The sequence below is a fragment of the Furipterus horrens genome, unplaced genomic scaffold (genome assembly GCF_987537825.1).
Source record: "Furipterus horrens unplaced genomic scaffold, mFurHor1.1.pri manual_scaffold_3, whole genome shotgun sequence".
NCBI lineage: Eukaryota > Metazoa > Chordata > Mammalia > Chiroptera > Furipteridae > Furipterus > Furipterus horrens.
The window spans coordinates 6,461,039-6,482,989 of record NW_028327173.1 but is presented as its reverse complement, the minus strand read 5'-3'; the positions used below and the strand labels follow the sequence as shown (position 1 = coordinate 6,482,989).

At 51.0% G+C, this 21,951-nt stretch overlaps 1 protein-coding gene across 1 annotated transcript in view; it reads left to right on the top strand.

Annotated features, from left to right (window-relative positions):
• MTOR (mechanistic target of rapamycin kinase) overlaps positions 1 to 21,951 on the top strand; it is a 114,088-nt gene that overhangs the window by 79,183 nt on the left and 12,954 nt on the right. The window contains exons 30-48 of the mRNA XM_090268590.1: positions 683 to 783; positions 2,591 to 2,706; positions 3,921 to 3,998; positions 4,204 to 4,311; positions 6,907 to 7,032; positions 7,142 to 7,273; positions 11,164 to 11,279; positions 12,127 to 12,244; positions 13,501 to 13,746; positions 14,407 to 14,507; positions 15,204 to 15,300; positions 15,609 to 15,707; positions 15,982 to 16,104; positions 16,296 to 16,478; positions 16,863 to 16,997; positions 17,212 to 17,386; positions 19,159 to 19,294; positions 19,807 to 19,954; positions 20,561 to 20,683. Of these exons, the coding sequence (XP_090124716.1) occupies positions 683 to 783; positions 2,591 to 2,706; positions 3,921 to 3,998; positions 4,204 to 4,311; positions 6,907 to 7,032; positions 7,142 to 7,273; positions 11,164 to 11,279; positions 12,127 to 12,244; positions 13,501 to 13,746; positions 14,407 to 14,507; positions 15,204 to 15,300; positions 15,609 to 15,707; positions 15,982 to 16,104; positions 16,296 to 16,478; positions 16,863 to 16,997; positions 17,212 to 17,386; positions 19,159 to 19,294; positions 19,807 to 19,954; positions 20,561 to 20,683 (2,461 nt within the window). The remainder of the gene's footprint in view (positions 1 to 682; positions 784 to 2,590; positions 2,707 to 3,920; positions 3,999 to 4,203; positions 4,312 to 6,906; positions 7,033 to 7,141; positions 7,274 to 11,163; positions 11,280 to 12,126; positions 12,245 to 13,500; positions 13,747 to 14,406; positions 14,508 to 15,203; positions 15,301 to 15,608; positions 15,708 to 15,981; positions 16,105 to 16,295; positions 16,479 to 16,862; positions 16,998 to 17,211; positions 17,387 to 19,158; positions 19,295 to 19,806; positions 19,955 to 20,560; positions 20,684 to 21,951) is intronic.

Genomic DNA, 21,951 nt, shown 5'->3' with positions numbered 1-21,951 from the left:
GCATGGGAGGCAGCTGTTTCCTCTGTCACGAGGACATCTCTGTTCTTGAGAGGGCTTCTGCTCTTCTTGAGTACTGGAGTCTGTTGGGCATCACGCATGATCTCGGTATCTCATAGTCCTTAGCCACACTCGTGGTAATTGTGCAAAATTCTGAGAACAAGCAGTGTCTGGATTTCTGGTAGATGTGACCATTGAAGAGCCTTCTTCCTTCTGTGCAGACTGCTTTCATTTCAGTTTCAGTTCAGCCTGTGTAATCAGTTCTCCCTGTCGCTCCAAGACCAAACTGAATGTCCAGATGTATCTCTTCAGGTTGCTTCTTCTGTAGGCCTGCCAAAGGGAAGGAGCCGGGATTCATTGGCCCACCGGGGAATTATTTAATATTTATGAAGGGGCCAGATGTTAAGGATATTTCACATCACATCGAGTTAGACATGGTCCCTATCTCTGATAAACTCACTCTCAGACAGATTATGAGCACCAGGCCGTAGGAGCGACAAATTGCCAATCACTTCTCTCTCATGTAACCAATTAGAAAGTGCTTTTTTGTTCAGAGGCCCCTGGTTCAAGGTGGGCCCCTATCATCCAGCATCTCTGTGGCGCCTCAGCGAGCCCAAGAGGCAAAAGAGCAGCAGGCTATAGAGGTGATTTCAGATAACCCAACTGTCTTAATTTTTTCATTCAGGGGGCAGCTCCACCAGCAGTGCTGTGAAAAGTGGACCCTGGTCAATGATGAGACCCAAGCCAAGATGGCCCGGATGGCTGCTGCAGCCGCATGGGGTTTGGGTAAGGCTTCCTCTCAGGCATCCTGGTCAGCATGGCGAGGGTGAGGCTGGGTGCTCACATCCACAAGCTACTATGGCTGCAGGTGGGACGGCAGGTCTTCGGAAGTGTCAGACAGTCTGTGTTCACTTCTGTCTCTTCCTGCCTCTCCCTGGTGGTTCTGACTTGACTTTAGTTAGACTTGGGTACAGATGGTTTTTCCCGGGGAAGCCAAGGGCAACGGTGAGCAGGCGCCAGAATTAAGTACTGAATGAGGTGTGTTTGGGCTTTTTGTCTAAACGAGTTACTGGTTTATCTTCTCTTATGACTGAGTCTCGAGGTAGGAGTTCCTAGACTAGTATTCTGACTCGATTGTCGCTGGCCTTTTTCCACATTTCTGCCTTGCACGGGGCCTGTGTGTTCAAGTCCCCTCATGAACCAGGGCGGTTGCTGGGGTGCCACTCGTCACACCTTTAGCCCAAGCAGGAACAGAGAAGGTAGCTGTCTGTCTCCTTTTATTTCTTAACTTCCCCTACTGAACGGAATAGTATGATGAACTGCCATGTGCCTTCCACCGTCTGTCAGTTATAAACATTTTGACATTTTTGTTTTCTTTCTTCGCCTCCTTGCTGCCCAACACTCTCCCACCTAACCCCCCCGCCCAAGTACTTTAAAGCCAAGATCCCCTTTTCAGCCCCACAGACTGTCCAGGTTTCTGACACCAGGCCCCAGCATTATTCCAGTGATGTGGGATGTCTCAGGAGACAGGCCTCCCCCAGCGAGTCCAAAGGAAGGTTACATAACCTTCCGCCTACATTCTACCCCTCTGGAGTCACAGAGCTTATATCCTTTCCTTGCATGAGCTCTGGGCTGGATCCAGAACATCTTTCAAAAATAAATTGCTTCCTGAGGAGTCATTGTTTGCTGTTTTGCTCTTGCCCAGAGGCATAGAGAATAGATGAGCTGCTGGACTGGAGGGAAAGGCAGGAAAAGGCCTTCTAAAATCAGGAGCCCTGCGGTTCGCAGCTGGTGAGGCTGATATCTTTCCTGCAGATGGTCTTGGAAATCCTGGCCTTCGATACGTGCTCACCCACCCGGGGAAGCCGCTCTCACCCACACTCCTGGCTGCCGCCGTTCTCCCAGTCGGCCATGACACTGAGACTTCGGTGCCGTGACCCAGCCTATCTTTCTGTTATAACAGAGTCTCTTAAAATATATATCTCCTCCTTTCTGAGGCAAAGGTACTGCCAGAGTGAGATGAGCAAACTGTCTAATCCTGTCCCCTGTCTGGGTAATGGCCATTTTCAGTTGTTAAGGGGAAATGTAATTTTCAGTGTACCACTGAACTGAGAGATGCTTCGCTAGCAAGGAAGAAAGCCGTTCCATCGCACCTGGAGGAACCTGAGCGTCCTCTAGGTTAGTGAGGTGCTACCCGAGAGCCTCGTGACACGCGGGCTCTGTCCGCCTGCTGTTTTTCCTGTCGTTTGTGGGGCTCCCTGGACAGAGGTGGAGTCCTGTTTTTGGAACACAGATGTGGCTTTGTGCAGTTGGCTTGCTCAACCCCACAGAGCACAGAGGGTCTCTGCAGTATTTTGATCCATCAGGATCACGTTTGTCTAGTTTGAACCCCAAGCAAAGTGCAGGTAACAGTGACAAGGCCTCCTTGAGATGCCGCAGGTTGACCACACTAATGCTTCTCTCTCTCTTTCTCTCTCTCTCTGTCTATGTCTGTCTCTGTCTCTCTCTGTCTCTCTCTCTCTCTGTCTCTCTCTCTCTGTCCATCCCCCACTTCTCTCTCTGCCTCTGTCTCCGTGTGCGTGTGCGTGTGTAGGTCAGTGGGACAGCATGGAAGAGTACACCTGTATGATCCCACGGGACACCCACGACGGGGCGTTTTACAGAGCCGTGCTGGCACTACACCAGGACCTCTTCTCCCTGGCACAGCAGGTAAGAACCACACGCACCCAGGCCACCCGGCAGAGAGCAGGCAGTTACGTGTGGCCTGCCAGCTCCTGGGCCCACGGTGCGTGTGCGGACAGGCTGGCGTGCTTCAGTCCCGGGCGTGGCTTAGTGAGCTCCTCGGGGTGGTTTCGGAGCGTGGTTCTCAGGAAGAAGACTGCCTGCGCCTCAGCGGGCCACTCCCCTCTCAGAGGGACAGTTGTGCTCTGGAAGTGACCGTCTGGGTTGCTTTTGGAGTTAGCCTCTTGGCTCATTGCTGCGTCCTTTTTACCACCTTGCCTAACCGTTCCTTGTGGTAGAGAGAAATGGTCCCTCTCATCAGCCGTCCCCTCCACGGCAGAATCAGCCACGGTTCCTTCTGGCTCCTCAGGTGTGTCACACATCGAGGACCTTCCAGGAAAGCCAGGGCTTTATTTGAAAACTCTGTGCTGACTTGCACAGTGAAATAATGAAGTCATCACATCCACCCTGTCGGGCACCAGCCTGCCTTGAGTGGAATGCTTGGGTAAATGACCCGAGCACTTGAGGGATGGGGACACGGTAGTTAGCCTAAACATTCAAACACAGAAAAGCTCCGCACGAAGGGTTTTTAACAGATGAAACAGAGAAGACTGCGCTGCAGCCCCATGCCATCCCTGGGGTGCCAGTCCACATGACAGGCACTGAGACGCGGGCCATCCAGGGCACTGGCCCGAGAGCTCCCGTTATCCCCCGGGGAGGACCGGGCATTCCTCGGCCAGTGTCACAGACACTGTTCCACGAGGACATGGTGCCTCTAGGCCGGAGACGTCCCCTGGGAGCTGCTGGAGTGTTCACATGCTCCCTTTTCACAACCAGGCCCAGGAAGGAAAAGTTGAAAGCAGGCAGATCCCCAAACTGTCCTCTTAGACTTCAAGAATAGGTGATTCTAAGCACACAGCTCCCCTCCCTTGCTTCCCAAGATTTGGGGTGTTACCATGTGTGTGAAGCTTTTGGCTGCCGAGCGTTTGGGCCTTTTCCAAGAAATCAGATAGTGCACTTCTCTAGCCGTTCAGACCTGGGGAGAGGCTTCTTCACTTCTCTGGTGAGTTTTTCTCTTCATCGTTGGAATTTAAGTGAGCCAGGTAATGTCTGCAGCTCGTGGAGAAACCTGAAAATAATAGCACTACCCTCATCTCCCAAGTCCGCAGCTCAGTTCCAGGGGTCTCCCCTTTCTCTCCTAGTGCATCGACAAAGCCAGGGACCTGCTGGACGCCGAGTTAACTGCTATGGCCGGAGAGAGCTACAGTCGGGCGTATGGGGTGAGTGTCGCAGATCCTACAGTTGTCGTTTCTGAGGTTCTGTTCAGCTCCTTTGTCAGTGTCGAGCTACTGAGGACTCACAGGCTGCTGAGCACCGGCCTGTGGTTCTCAGCAGATACCCGGCACCAGAGGAAATGACTGAAATGCATCCTGGCTTTGGGGTGGTTCATGCACATTAACTTGGAATGTGATTTGCTTTCATCAGGCCATGGTTTCATGCCACATGCTGTCCGAGCTGGAGGAGGTGATCCAGTACAAACTTGTCCCTGAGCGACGCGAGATCATCCGCCAGATCTGGTGGGAGAGACTGCAGGTGAGCCCGGCAGGAAGCGCCTAGCCAGCACCCCCTCCAGTTCCACACGGCACGTGCGTCCTGCCCCACACAGGCCGGTTTGCGTCAAGGCAGAACACTCCAAGGGCTTTCAGCCGAGCCTTTCGCTGGGAGGGTGACCGATTTTCCAGTCTCCTTTTATCCTTCTCTAGCAAGAAAAGAAAATGTCCTCGACAGGCGACACTTAGAGCCAGCCAGTTGGGAATCTTCACCTCGAATCAGTGGCTCTCCATTTTAACTGCACAATAGAATGACCTGGAGAGCTTTTAAGAATTCGGATGCCCAGGCCACTTCCCAGTCTAAATAAATTGAAACTTTGGGGGTAGACCCAGATCAGTAACATTTAGCCTCCCCGGGTGATTCCAGTGTGCGGCCAGCACCGAGCACCGCGGCTCTACACCCAGGCACTGGCCGCCTGCGCCCAGCTCATTCGGTGGGGTTGCCTGCTGTCCCACTGATCAGGGCCTGCCGCGTACAGTCCCGCAGCCCGTGGCCATCATCTCTGTTCAGACTTTTTCCACTGAAGTTTCCCATCCTGGAGAAGCGTTTCCGAGTCTCCCATCAGTGTTTTCATTGCACATTCTGATCATTTTAGCACGAGGAGCTGCCAATTCCGGATCTGGGAGTCAGCAGTCCTAAGTGATCTCGGAAAGGACAGTTCTCCCAGTCCTTGAGCTGGTAGGGGGGGATGTTCATCGGCAAAAGGGAGAGAGGAAGCCTCAGAAGCTACTTGTCCCCTCCTTGCCATAATCAGCCTCCTCGGTTTTAAACTGTTTCCTCTGGGCTCAGTTCCACACCTAATTCCAAGTGCCGTGTTCAGGCCGATCAAGGTCTGTGCTTCCAGGCTTTCCAGTGGGCTGTGGCAAAGCCTTCCAAGTCCAGGCTGCATTCCTGCCTCGGCAGCTCGGGGCGCATTCCCCTGGAAAGGAAGGAGCAGCGGGCAGAGCATTACTGACGGCTATAGTAGGCGTTTATGCTCTGAAGCGGGCACACGCAGTTCTTTCGCATGTTTTATTGGCAATTATGAAATGCCCACTGAATGTTTTGATGGAAAATTGTCTGTTGGACACCAGAGCAAGCACTGCCCACTTGACTTGTACACACCCTGGTTTTAAGTGCCTGTAATGGGGAAGAGTTTCCAAACCAGAGATCTGATGAATCTTCCGCCATTCCACCAAGTGGGGCTTGATCCAGTGAGAGACTTGGAAGGGAAGTGGACTAGAGCCTCGGGGAAGGGAGACCCGTGTCTGACTTGACAGTGTCTATGACACTGTCATCATTTTAAGCCTTCATGACTTTCCTATCTCGAGGCAGGATGTTATTTTGCCTGACAGGGGCCACATCATTTCAGCATCTGGGAGAAACTAGCAGATGGTGAGAAGTCACTCCGTGTACTTTTTTCTGCTTTTCTAACTTTCCAAATCACTGTTGTCACACTGAATGGGGTGGAAAGATACGGTCCAAGGCCTGGAAATAAAGCATAAAGTTTGTGGTAGAAATTTGGCTCTCGCAGATGGCTTGCTGTCAAAACACTCGCCAAACTGCCTAGGCGGGAAGACTGCCACTTTGTGGACAAGTCATCTAGACTGACATCCCCAGCCAGTGTCTCCCATGGGGCAGTGGGAGAGGTCAGCCTTCCTGGCATTGGGTCTTTTCCTGGGTCCTGCCCTGTCACGGCAAAAAGCCCACCATCATTGCTCCCAGACTCTTAGATTTATGTCCACAGAGGACAGCTTGTTTGGTTTGATGGAATCCGCCAGGGAAGTGACAGATCTCAGAAACCCACCTCCCCTGACGGCTGTCGGCGTCTGACTGCTTACCGGTAGGGGTGGAAAGGAGAGGCTCCCTTTTCCCTCTGAAGTCTCTTGATATGAAATTAAAAGTCACTCTTCTCTAACTAAAAATAATTTATGTATATGAAGGAATGAGGCACTTGCCCTTCTCTGTGTAGTTTTCGATTGGAGACAAACAAACATGAAGAGGAAAGACTGAGCAAAAGTGAGGACAGAAGTCCTGGTGCAGGTGTAAGCTTTAGTAACTTCACAAATGTGCATGCTACCAACTTATAAACAACATCATCTGAAATTTTAATTATTTAAACTTCTTTTACACTTCAGTTTTCTGAACTTTGAACAGCACATTTTAAATTGAATTTCTCTGTCAGCGATAGTCATCTTCAACCAGAGAAAGTAAAGCCAAAGAAATAAAGTTAAAAATGCATTATTTATAATTCAGAAAAGCAACTTAAATGGTTATTTCCTTTAGCTCTCAGCATAGTTCTGTGAAGTTGGTACCACTTTTATCCCATTTTATAGATCAGTCCCAGAGAAGTCAAGTAACCTGTCCAAGGTCACGTAGATAATAAGTGGCAGTTGGCACTCAGGTTCCAGAGTCCGTGTTCTACTGCTTCTTGAATTAGGAGAAGTCCCAAAGAGGGGTTTCAGTCCCAGTACCCTTCACTTGAGAAAGCTGAGATTATAAAAATGACTCTTTGTTTCATGGTGGGTGTCCCTGTCGCTGGTGGGGGGTTACGACATTGCAGAGGACATACCTGACCCTCACGTCTGAATGTTTCAGGGCTGCCAGCGTATCGTGGAGGACTGGCAGAAGATCCTTATGGTGCGGTCCCTTGTGGTCAGCCCTCATGAGGACATGAGGACCTGGCTCAAGTATGCAAGCCTATGTGGCAAGAGTGGCAGGCTGGTGAGTCACACCCCACTCCCGGGGTGGCGGGGGGAAGGTGAGGAGGGCATGGCGCTCCTGGTTCTGCTCTGTTTGTACCCTGACCTCCCTGACCTCTCTTGTTTTTAAGGCTCTTGCCCATAAAACCTTAGTGTTGCTCCTGGGAGTTGATCCGTCTCGGCAACTTGACCATCCTCTGCCGACTGGTCACCCCCAGGTGACCTACGCCTACATGAAAAACATGTGGAAGAGTGCTCGTAAGGTCTGTATCTGAACGCGTCCGACCCAAGGCCAGGCTTCTGCCTCTCGCTGCCCCCCAGGCCCTGACGGAAATGGCGTCCAGACCTCTGGGTCAGGGGCTGCTCCTGTGAGCGAGCTGTTTGACCCGACTCCAGAAAGGGAATCGCACTCAGGGAGGCGCAGGGGCACCACTGATCAGACCAGCGAGTGTGATCACGGTTGGGTCAGCAGCCACGCTGTGCTGCGACATGGAAAAAGGAGGGGACGCGCTAGTCAGCACGTTTGCGAAAACACTGACTCGGTCTTCAGACTTCTCGTCTCCTTTCCTATCATCAATTTGGGGTTCAAAAAGCAACAACATCCAGAGTGTGATGTTGGGACCAGTGGGAAAAGGCACCTTGCAGCCAATGTAGAATTCCTCTTCCTTGGGAAACAGAGGTGCCTCCAGGTGGTGTGTTTTTAGTTTTTATTAAGCAATCTTCCTGGATGATGGTGATGATGACTGTCAGAAAGTGGGCCCTGGAGGCAAAATGAGCGCCAGCCTTGGCTCCTGCACCCTCCTCCGACAGAGCAGGGGAGGGCGCCCCCGCAGTGGGCCTGTGGTGAGAAAGGGCTGGGAGGCAGCTGCGGGGCAGTGGCTGTGGAGGGAAGGGAGGAAATTGCAGTCGTGGAGATCCTTGGCCTGGGCCTCGGGGTTGTGGGAGGTTGGCCCTGTGGCCGTGGCCGCCACCGGAGTGGAACGGACAGCCCCGCACCCAGGCGCTTCAGGGTTTACTCCAGTGGTGATGGCCCAAGCTGCCTTCTCCAAATGTGCAGTTGGGGTTTTGTTTTCTTTTGTTCTGGCTTGTGTTTTTTAAGTCTCCGTAAGCCTCCCAAGCCAAAGCGTTTCTGATTCAAAGCCTGACCTTCCTCCAGGCAAATGAGAAAAACAGAAGGTGCTGGATCTGCCTGTAGTCTGGTTTCCTCCCTACATACAGCCTCCAAGTCCTTGAATGTCTGCAGAAGGCGGGCAGAAAGAGCGTTTGGCTAGTGTTTGAACCAGGGAGCGGCTTCTTTAACTTACGACCACAGCCCGACTTCTCCAAGATTGAGGCCTTTTCGTAAGAGCCCAGATTCTGGTGGGAAGCCATAAAACCACATGGGTAAAAATTTAGAAACCTATTTAAAGTGGGGTGCTTGAACTTCAAGCCCAGAGCGAGGTAAGAGTTCAGTAGCTACCCAAGGAGAACCAACTGCTTAATAATAATCGCGTGAGTGAACAAGCTGCTTTACTTCTCTGAGCTGTACTTTCCTCCGCCGTGAATGAGGATTCTCTCTGCCTTACCTAACGCAGATGGAAGTATTTGGGGAAGAGCAGACCCTGTTCTGCAGTAAGGCAGAGGCAGCAGGTATATGCACAGTGCTTCCCAAACAAAGTGCTTCACGGAATTTAGCGGCAGTCTGGCCCTTTCGTGAAATTTTACGAAGCTTAGATCGTCGTCTTGCCCGTAAACCGCCCAGGTAGTCACAAAGCAAGAATGCTGTGCCATCCTGAAGTTTGGGCCTGAGAGAAGTCTCTTCCTTTGAAGTGATCAGTTCTGCATCTATAAAGAGAAAGAATCGTTTTCCCCTCTCACTTGCTGGGAATGGGAAAAAGAAAGCTCTTTTTTATTTTCCTTAAGATTTTATTTATTTATTTTTAGAGAGAGGGGAGGGGAGGGAGAAAGAGAGGGAGAGAAACATGAATGTGTGGTTGCCTCTCACACCCCCAACTGGGGATGTGGCCTGCAATCCAGGCATGTGCCCTGACAGGGACTCGAACCAGTGACTCCTTGGTTTGTAGGCCGGCGCTCAGTCCAATGCAAGAAAGCATTTTTAATAGATTGTTTTTAATTTCTTGAAAATAAGTTGCCTCCATACCACAAAGTAGAGAAATACGTATTAGATTCTCCTGTGCCAGATAAACTCCCTAAACTTAATAGTGGGCTTCAAATCCAAACTAATCCCCCATCTCCCCAGTTAGGGCAGTATATTTTTTGTTCAGCACCTTGTCGAGTCTCCCAGAGTTTTAACTCTGTGTCCTGACTGCCATGACATGGCCTGTGGACTCTGAACGCTTCTGGCGTCAGGGTTCCCCGTTTAGTTCTTCGCTGCTTCATGTGCACACTGATCACATGGGTTATCTATCCCCTTTTTAGTGATTGGTCATTTTAGCGCTGCCTCCCATGCTTTGGATTTTGTTTTCCTCTCTTCTTAATCAGATTTAAGTCTGGTCAGTAGAGTTCTCATAGAAGAAAAACTAAAGCGATACCTTCCACTTCCCAGGTGTGGGATGCTAATGTGCGTTTCTCAAAGCAGTGCTGAGTATTAGAACTCTGTGAAGGCAGGTGTCTGTGGAAGACAGGTGTCTTATTAACTTTTGGAGCACCTGTGTGTCTGCCCCATCCTCACGCGTGGCTTAGCTGCCTGATAAAGGGTCACGTCATTCTGGCTCTGGGTTAGCGCTAACTTTTTTTCTTTTCTTTTTTAATTTTGGAATCTCTTGAGTCAGCTCTCAAGTTTTGTTGCTTGAAGGGTTATTATGCAAGTTTAGGTAAGTGCCTGACACGTGGCCCATCGCACGTACTTGATCGGTGGTACCGGTCCCTATAGGCTAGAACCGTAGGTTGTAACCCAGTATAAGATTCATAGTCAGGAGTGAAGGAAGCGGAAGGCCCATGTCTGAGTGGACGCGGGCCAGCTTGCAAGTGAGCTGCTCCAGTCCTTGCTCTTGATGCCAGTTACTGTCTTACTGAAAAGTATGTAAGATTGGTCCTGGCCACCAAGCTGGGAAGTTCATCTTCCTTCAAGGCCATCATCACTGAAATGTTTCTATTAAAAAAAAAAAAAAAGAATTATTAGATTCATATGATATATTATAAGATCATTCTAACCTTATTTATTGAAAGTGTGTATTTTTTCCCCTCCTCTCCTGCGGCAGAGAACACATAGCCTCTTTTTTACATTCTGTGTCTCCCCTCTGCCCTGCCCCACGTTGAGAGATTTACATTTCACTGCTTTTTCTATTTGAGCTTTTGATGTTTGTGTGCTCTGTCTCGATCCTTGAAGACCTTTAAAAATGTATGGACCCCATTTATCAAGACGTGGGTGTGTCTGGATGTGGCAGGCTTGTACAGATGGCTTGTAGGTTAGTCCCAGATCTCTTGACAGCCTCTACTCGTCCCTGTTTGACTCTTTCCTACTCTCTGCGTACCGGGAACTTCTGTTCCTGACCCAAGTGTCTTCTGCTCACTTGGTATGAAATTCCATAGCGTAAACAGATGTCATTGCTGAGGATGCTCTGAAGATTTTGCTGCTAGGCCACCCAGCTCTACCGGATGTCTGCTTAGCTAGTGACTTTCTCCTTTCCCCGTGGATGCATGGAGGGTTCAACCCATCTCTTTGTTCTTATTTGGGTACCGAAGGGTCTATCAGATTTTTTTAAGTCTAGTTTTTGCTCTGCTGGAGCGTCCAAGGTACCACAGTGTTTTAAACAAGTACTAAAGTTTTACCAGCCTGAAATAATTCCCCATAAGCCTAATTTCCCCCTGGGCAATATGTTGCTAGTGAAGTAAGCAGTTGTTTCAAATTACTTCCTATGAGTTGTTATCTGGGGTAGCTAGTCAAGTAGCTTTGCCAAAGCTTATTAAACTAGCAATTACCGTTGGCAAAGGAGAGCTGAGACTTGAGTTGAAAAAATATGAATCTTCTTGAAGTTCGCAGCCACCTCCCAGCATCATGCCCTGGTCCTGTCCTCCAGGGTCCTCACCCTGTGTTCTAGGGTGCTCTGCTTAGAGAGGGGTCGGCTCACACACCTGTTACATGAACAGTAGTTCGTTTCCCATGAAGTTGGGCCACATGCCAAGTGCCTCCTTGTGCCCTTGTCCCGTACAGATCGACGCCTTCCAGCACATGCAGCATTTTGTTCAGACGATGCAGCAGCAGGCCCAGCTCGCCATCGCCACCGAGGAACAGCAGCACAGGCAGGAGCTGCACAAGCTCATGGCCCGGTGAGGTCCCCACCGGCTAGGGCTGGTCACAGCCCAGCCCGCCACACCAGCAGCCTCCGCAGCATGGAAATGGCCACAGCTCCGTGGGCAGCCAGCTGCTTACATCCCACCGTTCCCTGTAGGGATCCCAGGCAGCGGTTAGAGCGTGCTGCTCCCAAGCCTCTGCTCCTGATTTCCGCAGGATTCAGCAGCCCAAGAGCACCCATGGGCTCTTCCCCTCCTGGTCTCTGGCTTCCAAGTTAGACTCCCTGTTTTCCAATGCCAGCTGTGCTGCTGATTTGCTGTATGACTTTAGATAAGTGACGCAGCCTCTCTGTACTTCCAGTTCTTCGTCATATAGAACGGGGATAGTGACAGTTCCTGTTTCCTAGGGTGGTATGTAAGTGGTGGGAGGACTGACAAAGAGAACACATGCATTGCCAAGCATTTAGGGCGGTGCCCGGAACAGAGCAGCAGTCAGCGAATGCTAGCTGGCAATGTCGTCACTGTGAGGAATGGAGAAAGGGAAGTGAGGCAGAGGCCATATGGCAGTAAGAGAAATTACTCCCTACTGCTGTCACCCACAGAAACTGGATTTGGGAAAGACAGGTCCATGCAGACCTCCCTGTACCTGGTCCCTGGGTTATGCTAGCATCGAAAGACCTCGGTCAGGAGAAGAGATAATACCGCAAAAATGTACCCAGACGCCCATCCTTTCCCTTCGGAGTGGTTTGCAGTTCTGTTGGCTCCGTCACATTGCTTCCTGAGAGCGAGGGAGACCCTCCGAAAGGCCGTGGGGCTCCCCTGCCATCACTCCTTCTCCTTTGGGGAGGGAGCACTACATGGGGGCTCGTCTCTCTGTTCGCAGGTGTTTCCTGAAACTTGGGGAGTGGCAGCTGAACCTCCAGGGCATCAACGAGAGCACGATCCCCAAAGTGCTGCAGTACTACAGCGCCGCCACGGAGCACGACTGCAACTGGTACAAGGTAGTGGCCACAGGGCTCCCGCTGGCCCCCTCCCGACGGCCCCCCGCCCCGGCAGCCTGGCCGTGCGCTCCTGCGCACTTCTGCCGGCGGCTGGTCCAATACTGTGCAGTTGCTTCTTTGAGAGCCGGGAGGTGGTCTGTCAGAGGCCCCTACAAGTTGAACTGGTGTAGAAAGATGGATTCTCTTGCTTGAGAAAGATTTGTTACACCTTTATTACGTACGCGGCTGCCGCCTTCCAGACCCTTAGCTGCTTGTTTTCCTAGGAGCCTCGGGACACACGGTTAATCTCTGGAACTTGATTTTCCCTTGGGTCATCTGTTCCTTCCTAGCGTCTTTCTGATTTCCATTCCAGTTTGCTCTTCATCTAGGAATTTAACTTTCTCTGTTTTTATTGGAAAGCTCTGGGTAACATCCTGTTATGTTGTACGAACTTTTCTAGAAGATAAACAGAACTAGAAAACATATAGAAGAATTGACTGACTGATCGAGGAGTGATTCTTGGAACTATATACTTTGGGGGGCTTTCTGGTAATAATTGCTGGTTACAGCAGATGTCACCAGTTTCTTTTCAGTGTCTCCATAACTTGCTAATACTTTGTGAAGTAATCCTTCTGGGCTCCAAACTTGGTCCGGAGACCACAGAAGCGTCCACAACAAAAATCTTATCTTTATTAAGCATGCTTCATTCTGACCTGAAAATTGCCCATTTCATGACATCAGCCGTAATTACTCTAGGGCAGCTGCAGTCCACGGCTGGAAATGTAAATAAGTAAACCCTTGATTAGCTGGGACCTCACTCATTAGAACTGGCTCCTAATCAGATCACTTTTCTTCATTCAACTTTTAGGGAAAAAACAAACTATAGAGGAAAACTGCTTCTAGGCATTATTTATTTACTTATTAGAGAGCAGGAAGGGAGGGAGAGAAACATCAGTGGCTGCCTCTTGCACGTCCCTAAATGAGGACCTGGCCCACATCCCAGGCTGGCCCCTCTCGGGTGTCCCTCCCCAACAGCACTCACCGCAGTCCCCTGTACGGTGGTGGATGTGCCACAACGTGAGTGCCCCTCATCTGATGGCGCAAAGCGCCCCATTCCCCAGGGTTTCGTGGTAGGGAAGTTTGCTCTGCTGACCACTGAGGAGAGGGCGGCCGTCGTGCTCCTGCTCGGCTCTGTCCTCAGGCTCCTCGTCCTTGCCGCCTAGCCCTCCCTCTGCTGTTGGTCACAGCCCCACTGTCTGTCCTCACTCTGCCCCCAGGCCTGGCACGCATGGGCAGTGATGAACTTCGAGGCTGTGCTCCACTACAAACATCAGAACCAAGCCCGTGACGAGAAGAAGCTGCGTCACGCCAGCGGGGCCAACGTCACCAATGCGACCGCTGCCACCAGCACGGCAGCTGCCACCACCACTGCCACCAGCACTGAGGGCAGCAATAGTGAGAGCGAGGCCGAGAGCAGCGAGAACAGCCCCACGCCCTCGCCACTGCAGAAGAAGGTCACCGAGGTACCGCCCCTTCATCCTCTGCGGACGGACCCAGGCACTGGGCGCTCAGGTGTCGGGCTTATGGGAGCCTGAGGCTTTACCCTAAAGTGCCAGATGGAGCTGGAAAACGCTGCTTACTTCCCACGTAGCATCGTTGGAGACAGAGCTTCTGTGAACTCACTTGTGCCTGGGGTCTGACGTAGCCTCAAGCTGAAGAATGAGTTCCTTGTCCCGCTTCCCCGAGCGTGAGCTCATTCTCCTAAGGCCCGGCACCTGTGCGTGTGGGTGGCCATGCGCATCTGCGGGTCCACTGTGAGGACAGAGCCTGGCAGGACCCTTCCTCCGCCGTTTTCCTCCCCTCCCTCCTCCCTCGGGCTGTCAGTTCAGAGTGCACCCAGGCAGTTGCAGGCCCAGAGGTCAGTGTGTTCAGAGGTTCAGCCTCACCTCCCCTGCCACCCTGTTCAGGGAGCCTCCATTAGCTGCAGACAATGACAGTTATGACAGCCCTGCCATTTATGGAGTGCTTGCTGTGTGCCAGGGACCGATCTAAAGGCTTTCGTGCATTACCTGATTTAATCCTCATTACCACTCTGAGGTGGGGCTGTTCGTATGCTCTTGTGCCCAGTCTACAGATGAGAAAGCTGAGGCGAGAGTGTCGCTAACACGTGTGTGTTCCCACAGGATCTGTCCAAAACCCTCTTGATGTACACTGTCCCTGCCGTCCAGGGCTTCTTCCGCTCTATCTCCTTGTCACGAGGCAACAACCTCCAGGACACGCTCAGGTACCAGGGATGGGAAGGGGACGCCCTGGTAGGCCATGGGAGTGGCAGCCACAGAAGTTACACAGCAGGTCCCCCTTCCCTCCCCTGCCTGGATCAGTCCATCCACGGTAACAGCTGACCAGGCCCCACCCGCGGGGGTAAAACCTGCGAAGATTAAGGAGAAGTGGCTTGAGAAGTGTTCGTGTGTGGTGGTTATGTAGGGAAGAACAAATTCACCCACTTGTTACAATGTTGCTGAAGTCCTCTCAGCTTTAATATCCAACTCTGAGAGGTTATTTGCCACGGACCAGCCAGTCCAGAGGCTGCAGGGAACAGGGCGTCCTCCTTTGGGGATCTCTAGCCGGCTGAGCATCAGGTTTCTGAATTGCCACTGTGGTACAGGTACCTCTGCATTTGCAGAGATGATCCCTGGGTTATCCGCGGGCTCATCTGTTAGATGAGCTTATACCGTGGTGACCCCTCCCCTTATCTGGAACGAAGTGATGATGCACTTGGGGTGAGGCTCCCGCTGCCCAGCAGGCAGGCATCGCGGCCACCACCACCCACCCACTCCCAAGTGCTCCAGGGGCCAAACGCCTTGGAGAGCCGCTGATTTGAGGCCCTGCCAGTTCTTCTCAAGAACCTTAAAGGTGAAAAGCAAACAGACAAAAGTTGGAAAACTAAATTTCCCGTGACTTTCTCATTTTTCTTTTCCAGAGTCCTCACCTTATGGTTTGATTATGGTCACTGGCCAGATGTGAATGAAGCTTTGGTGGAAGGGGTGAAGGCGATCCAGATTGACACTTGGTTACAGGTGAGGGTGCTTGGGGATAGGTGAGGGGGAGTCGGCTCTCGCCGCGCCTCCGTCTCTGGGCGTCATGCAGTGCTGGGAGCAGCAGGTGGCACCCCCTGTATGTACTGCACGGTGGTGAGGAAGCAGGGATTGGTCCCCAGGTCGAGACTCCATAGTTTCCTAAATTCCTTTAGAGGGCTGAAGGGAATGAACCATGTCATGCCCACTGTAATCTACTGAAACAGGTAACAAGAGCCGGTCATTGTCCTGAGTAACTGGGGTTGTTTCCATGTCTCATAAGCTGCGTAACTGTGCCTTCTGGGTAACAGGTCATACCTCAGCTCATTGCAAGAATTGACACGCCCAGGCCTTTGGTGGGACGTCTCATTCACCAGCTTCTCACAGACATTGGCCGGTACCACCCCCAGGTATGTGGAGCCCTCGGGTAGTTTCTCATCTAGCGGCCTTTCCTGAAGCTCCTCCAGAGACGTAGGGGCAGGGAACGGGGGCCGTGCCTCCCATCCTGCCCCTGGAGGGCCCGCCCAGCTGGCAGGCCTGGGGCCTCTATGGATGAGCGGTAGCCCTATCTGGTACACTCACGCTAGCGCCCGCACCATACTCGCCATCTCTTCTGCCACCCTCCCTCCGTCAGCGCCAGGGGCCTCTCACCCACGTGCGCGCGCGTTCCTGTGTTTGCTGCAGGCCCTCATCTACCCCCTGACTGTGGCTTCCAAGTCTACGACCACCGCCCGGCACAACGCAGCCAACAAGATTCTGAAGAACATGTGTGAGCACAGTAACACCCTGGTGCAGCAGGCCATGATGGTGAGTCAGGGGCCGGCGCGGGGCTTCGCCGGCCCTGGTCACCGGGCCCGAGGTCTCGGGTGATCGTTTTCCTTCCTCGCGACAGTGCCGCAGGCTCCCTCTGGCCGCCAGAAGGAGCACCTCCTATTTCTCCAGGACGTTCTGAGTTTAGCTTACCCTTGGTGCTTCTCTCCTCCCACTCTGTGATCCAGGTGAGTGAGGAACTGATCCGAGTGGCCATCCTCTGGCATGAGATGTGGCATGAAGGCCTGGAGGAAGCTTCTCGTTTGTACTTTGGGGAGAGGAACGTGAAAGGCATGTTTGAGGTGCTGGAGCCCCTGCATGCAATGATGGAACGGGGACCCCAGACTCTGAAGGAAACCTCCTTTAACCAGGTACGGGGTAACAAACCCGAGAGACATGGCCCAGCGCCTTGATCAGACCCCTTTCCCATGAGCCTTTCTCCTGACTTAAATAAAATGACATGGCCACAGGATATAAAATCACCAGAAATTTAATGGTCGTTAAGTTACAAAACCCTCCCAAAATTTTAACTGGAAAACCACAAGATCCCCCCCAAGACCTTACTTGACCTAACAAGCCATCCTGAGATTGGGAGCTCCAGGACCGGGGAGCTGCAGAGCTGCCCTTGCTGAGCCATCCACGCCGCGGCCTCCCAGCCAGTGCGTTCCGAGGGGTCCTGCTGTCGGCTCGGGATTCAGCCTGTGGCCTAGACAGCATCCGTGACCCTTGCAAATTTCCCCTGTGTTCCCTCTCAGGCATATGGTCGAGATTTAATGGAGGCCCAAGAGTGGTGCAGGAAGTATATGAAATCAGGGAATGTCAAGGACCTCACCCAGGCCTGGGATCTCTATTATCACGTGTTCAGACGAATCTCAAAGCAGCTGCCTCAGGTGGGATCTTCGGACTCTAGCAGGATGAACTGTCATTATAGTGCTTCCTGGTCTATTACCTGTAATGTTCTAACACCAATGGCAAAGCACCTGGTTTCACTTTGTAGACTTTGGGACAAGTCATTGCTATTAGCAGTTCATTGTAAAATACTTAAATTGCATTTAAATTCCTCGCTGGAGGCAGAAACCTAAGCCATGTGGTCATTATTCACAGCTCACATCCTTAGAGCTGCAGTACGTCTCCCCCAAACTCCTGATGTGCCGGGACCTGGAGTTGGCTGTGCCGGGAACGTATGACCCCAACCAGCCGGTCATCCGCATTCAGTCTATAGCACCATCTTTGCAAGTCATCACCTCCAAGCAGAGGCCCCGGAAGCTGACGCTTATGGGTAAGGACAATGGTGCGCGTCTCCCACCTGCACGTCTCTCCCATCCTGGCTGAGCCCCTGCCCCGCCCTGGAAAATGCTGCTTGCCCTTCCCACTCCCGATCTCTCACATGCTCCGTCTCTCCCGTGTCTACTGTGAGGGGAACAGAGGACAAGTGGATTTCTCCATGTTCCATCCTCGAGACTCCTAGTTCCTTCCCATAGCTGAGCTTGTGTAAGTGAAGCGCAGCGACCCTGCATGAGACCGGGTGAAGGGATTGTAAGGTATGCAGCGTGGAGCGCAGGTTGTGGGGGCAGCGGGTGGGGACTGATGGGGCCGACAGGGAGGCATCGGGCTGCACGCATCAACAGGACGGGCTGCCCGAAGGAAGGGTGTCTGGGCTCTGGAGTGTTCTTTTTTAACATCACGGTCCCTCTTTGTGGGATAGGATTGTGTAAAGTCCCGACAAGTGGGAGTGAATTCTCACAGTGAGGTTTGTTACCTGTCTAGGGTGGTTTCAGGAAGCCTAAGGGCTCTGGTGGCATTTTGAGGTCTCTTGCCTTTAGTGAGCTACACCCCCGTTTTTCTATGCAGTGATCACTCTCCAGCACCAGTTCCTTGGAGTCCACGGGTGATTAGAGTCTCTCCACGGGCTGGCGTCCCCGAATACTAAAACATGTGTCAGTCAGGTTCTCAGCCACTTTTAATTAAAGAGACCTAATGGAGGAACTGTTTCCAGGGGTGTAAACAGCGTTAAGAGAGCCAACAGTGAGAGTCTATTACCCCCACCTTCCAGACCTGAAAAGGCAAGGAGCCCATTAAGAGCTGCACCACCTGTTACGCAAGGAGCTGAGGGTTGGGAAAACCTCAGTGTATTGCTTGCCGATTGCAAAGAAATAACCCAGAGGACTGGCTTTGAAAGACATGGGTTTATTAGGACTTACGTGTGCACCAGTGGCAGCAGCTGGTGGAGCTTTCTGCCACACAGGCTTTCCCAGAACAGGGTTATATCGAGTACAGAAAAGAATGCAAATGGGGCCTGCGGGGGAGCGTACTCCACACAAGCTTTGAGAGATCAAAATGCTAGCTCTTTCTCTGCAGTTGGTTACAGTCCAGGTTCACATCTAGAAATCGTTTCTCTTTGGCTGTTTCCTGACCAAGGAGCTGGCCAAGCTCCTAAGCTCTTACATTCTGCTTGTAGGTGGCCTTCATCATATTCCTATGGCGGGGTCCGGGGGGTGTGGAGCATGTGAAGGGGCCCACGTTCTCACATGCCACACACCACCAGAAGCTGTAGCCCAGGTAGAGGGACAGCTGCTTCTAGAACTGTGGCCAGACTGGTTGTCAGGGACAAGTACTCTGACCTCTCCCTCTTCGCGCCTTCTGACCTCCTGCCAGTGCCCATATTGGCCATACCCAACTGGGAGCCCAGGTGATAGATACACTCTGGAGAGGTCAGGCTTCCCAGGTCAGAGCAGGACAGGGAAGGGCAGAGTGAGTTGGGAAAGGAACATTCAGAATGACCATTTTATGCAGAATCATCCCTGGTCCCCAAAGACAGAACTTTTGAACATATTTATTTATTAATGTATTTATTTTTAATTTGAGCAGCATCTCATTGGGGGACCATCAAAAGCAGGGCCTTGTTTGTTGATCAGTTCTCGGGAGTGTTTTTTCTGCTTGTAGGGTAAGGTGTATGAAGTCTGCATGACCTTTTGAAGACAATGGTGGCCCACCCCCTGATGGGTTGGAGACCCTCTGATCTGCACTAACTGCTCCCACCGTTCCTTCCAGGCAGCAACGGGCATGAGTTTGTCTTCCTCCTGAAGGGCCACGAAGACCTGCGGCAGGATGAACGAGTGATGCAGCTCTTCGGCCTGGTTAACACCCTTCTGGCCAACGACCCGACATCACTTCGGAAGAATCTCAGGTGTGCAGGGCGACAGTGTTTTCCTACATCTCTGCCACGTAGTCACGTACCTTTGCAAAAATATATCATCAAAGGAAAATCCTCCATATTTTTAGGGTATTCTCATATGAAGTGCCTTTAACAACCTCCAGAGATCCAGAACGGAACACTTTGTGGCCGTTAGACTGGAGATTATACAGATTTGATGTGTTTTGCCCCTGATGAGATTCCAGCCTAACAACCTCTACTCTCTTAACACCTCTTTCTATTAAGAACATGAATATTTAGTTGGGTGGTTATTTTAGGCATAGAAATAACCACTGGATTTCCCCCCAGAGCCTCGAGTTTGTTAGGCAGGTTCATGCCATCAGAGCGCTGTTGTTACGTGATGCCTTGTCCTCAGTAAAAGACCCCCATCACACACCTCAGTACAGCCCCGTGCAGGGGCTTCGTTAAAACCGGCACATACTGTGAGTGGGTCCAAGGTGTGCCCTGTTTGCCATCCCATAACCTCGCTTTCCTGTGGACGCCAGCATCCAGAGATACGCAGTCATTCCGTTATCCACCAACTCGGGCCTCATCGGCTGGGTGCCCCACTGTGACACGCTGCACGCCCTCATCCGGGACTACAGGGAGAAGAAGAAGATCCTTCTCAACATCGAGCACCGCATCATGCTGCGGGTATGTGCGGGGCCGCCGGACCCAGCTCTTCAGGGTCTTGGAGGCAGAGCTCACCAGTCAGGGAGGTTGTACAAAGATCCTTTTCATGTGCTTACATATGCCCGTCACTAAAGAGGTGGTTTGAGAGGCTTAGCCGCTGCAGACAGTTTAAGAATGTGAACCCTAAGGAAGATAACCTTCTCTAAGAAACAGAAGGACCCTAAAGCCCAGGAGTTACGGTTTTATGAGACTGAACAGTATTATTTATCAGGCCCATAATGCACACAGAGCACTGGCCCTGTGAAGATATCATGTTTAGGAGATGCATAAATCCAAAGGAAGAATTGTTTGTTTCCCAAAACCTTGATCCATCCAGTGCCCTCATTCACACCAGTGGGCGTGCCCTGTGGTGAGGCCTGATGTTTGCCCCGTAGGCCCTGGCGCCTCCTGTGGGCGCAGGTGGGCGTGCCCACTCCATTTTTCCCTTTGCTACGTTCTTATTTTGCTTCTTTTGGCGGCGGTGGTGACATTAGAACCCAGCTCTGCCTGGGCCGGCGCCTCATTGCCTCGCGGGTGTAAGCCGCGTGGCCCGGGCCGCGCTCTCACGGTGCTTGTGTCCTGGTGCAGATGGCTCCGGACTACGATCACCTGACTCTGATGCAGAAGGTGGAGGTGTTCGAGCACGCCGTCAACAACACGGCCGGGGACGACCTGGCCAAGCTGCTGTGGCTGAAGAGCCCCAGCTCTGAGGTACGGGACGCCCGGCTCCATGCGTGCACCCACTTGTCACGGTGGCTTTCTTGTTTGTTCACGCGCACCCGTGGGCGCATCTCTGTCGGGATTAGCTGTAGGTTATGTGCAGTTTTCATAACAAAGACTACATGGGCGAGCCCTGCAATGGAGCAGCTGTAGATTTAGTGCTTTAGTGTTTCTCCTGTTACTTACAATAGCACTTAAGCGCTTTCTGCATTAAGGCAATTAAAGCTTTCTCGTGTATGTTATACATTTCCTGTTTATTTGGTGTTTTAGTTTTGTTAATGGTGTGTTTCTTGGTTTTGAATTTATTTTTAATTTTATTTTTGATATACAGACATTTTTAAAGTTACCAGTTAACAGGTTTTTTAATTATTTAAAATTTGTGCCTTTGGCTTTATATTTAGACAGACCCTCTTCACCTCAACATTATGTATCTTTTTACATATATTGTACTAATTATAAGATTTATTTTTACATTAAAATTCTTAACCAAATTTGGAACCTAGCATTAGGTTATAAATTTTATTTTCTTAAGATGGTTAGCCAACACTATGGTATTTACCAAATAATTCATCCTTTCCCTGTTTAAAAGATTCCATTTTTATCGTGCACTAAATTTGGGTTTCCTTGTAGAGCTTCTACTTGGTTTCATTGATTTTTCTGCCTGTTTCTCCTCAAGTTCCATACTGTTAACACATGATTCTTCTCACTGGCTATTTTCATACTTTTTTTCCCAGATAAATTTTGGGATCATTTTGTCAAGGACCCCGCCCCCCCCCAAAAAAGAGCCACTGAATTTTTATTGGAATTACATTAAATTTATCAAATAACTTGGGAGGATATTATATCTTGACAATCTATTATTTTTTTAATTATTCATTTTTAGAGAGAGGGGAAAGGAGGGAGAAACAGGGAGAGAAACATCAATGCGTGATTGCCTCTCACACACCCCCAACTGGGGACCTGACCCTCAACCCAGGCATGTGCCCTGACTGGGAATCAAACCGGTGACATTTTGGTTCGTAGTCTGGCACTCAATTTACTGAGCCACACCAATGAGGGCACATCTTGACAGTCTTTAAAGGATATTCTTAAATGGATATTTTCAAGTCTTCATATTTCTAGGCCAAGTTTAATTTATTTATTAATTTCTGCACATCTTCTAGTTTATTTCGAGCATAGTTTATTATTTTTTAAATTGTGAATGAGATCTTTATTCCATTATATGTTCTAACTGGTTATGATGGAATATAAGCCAACAA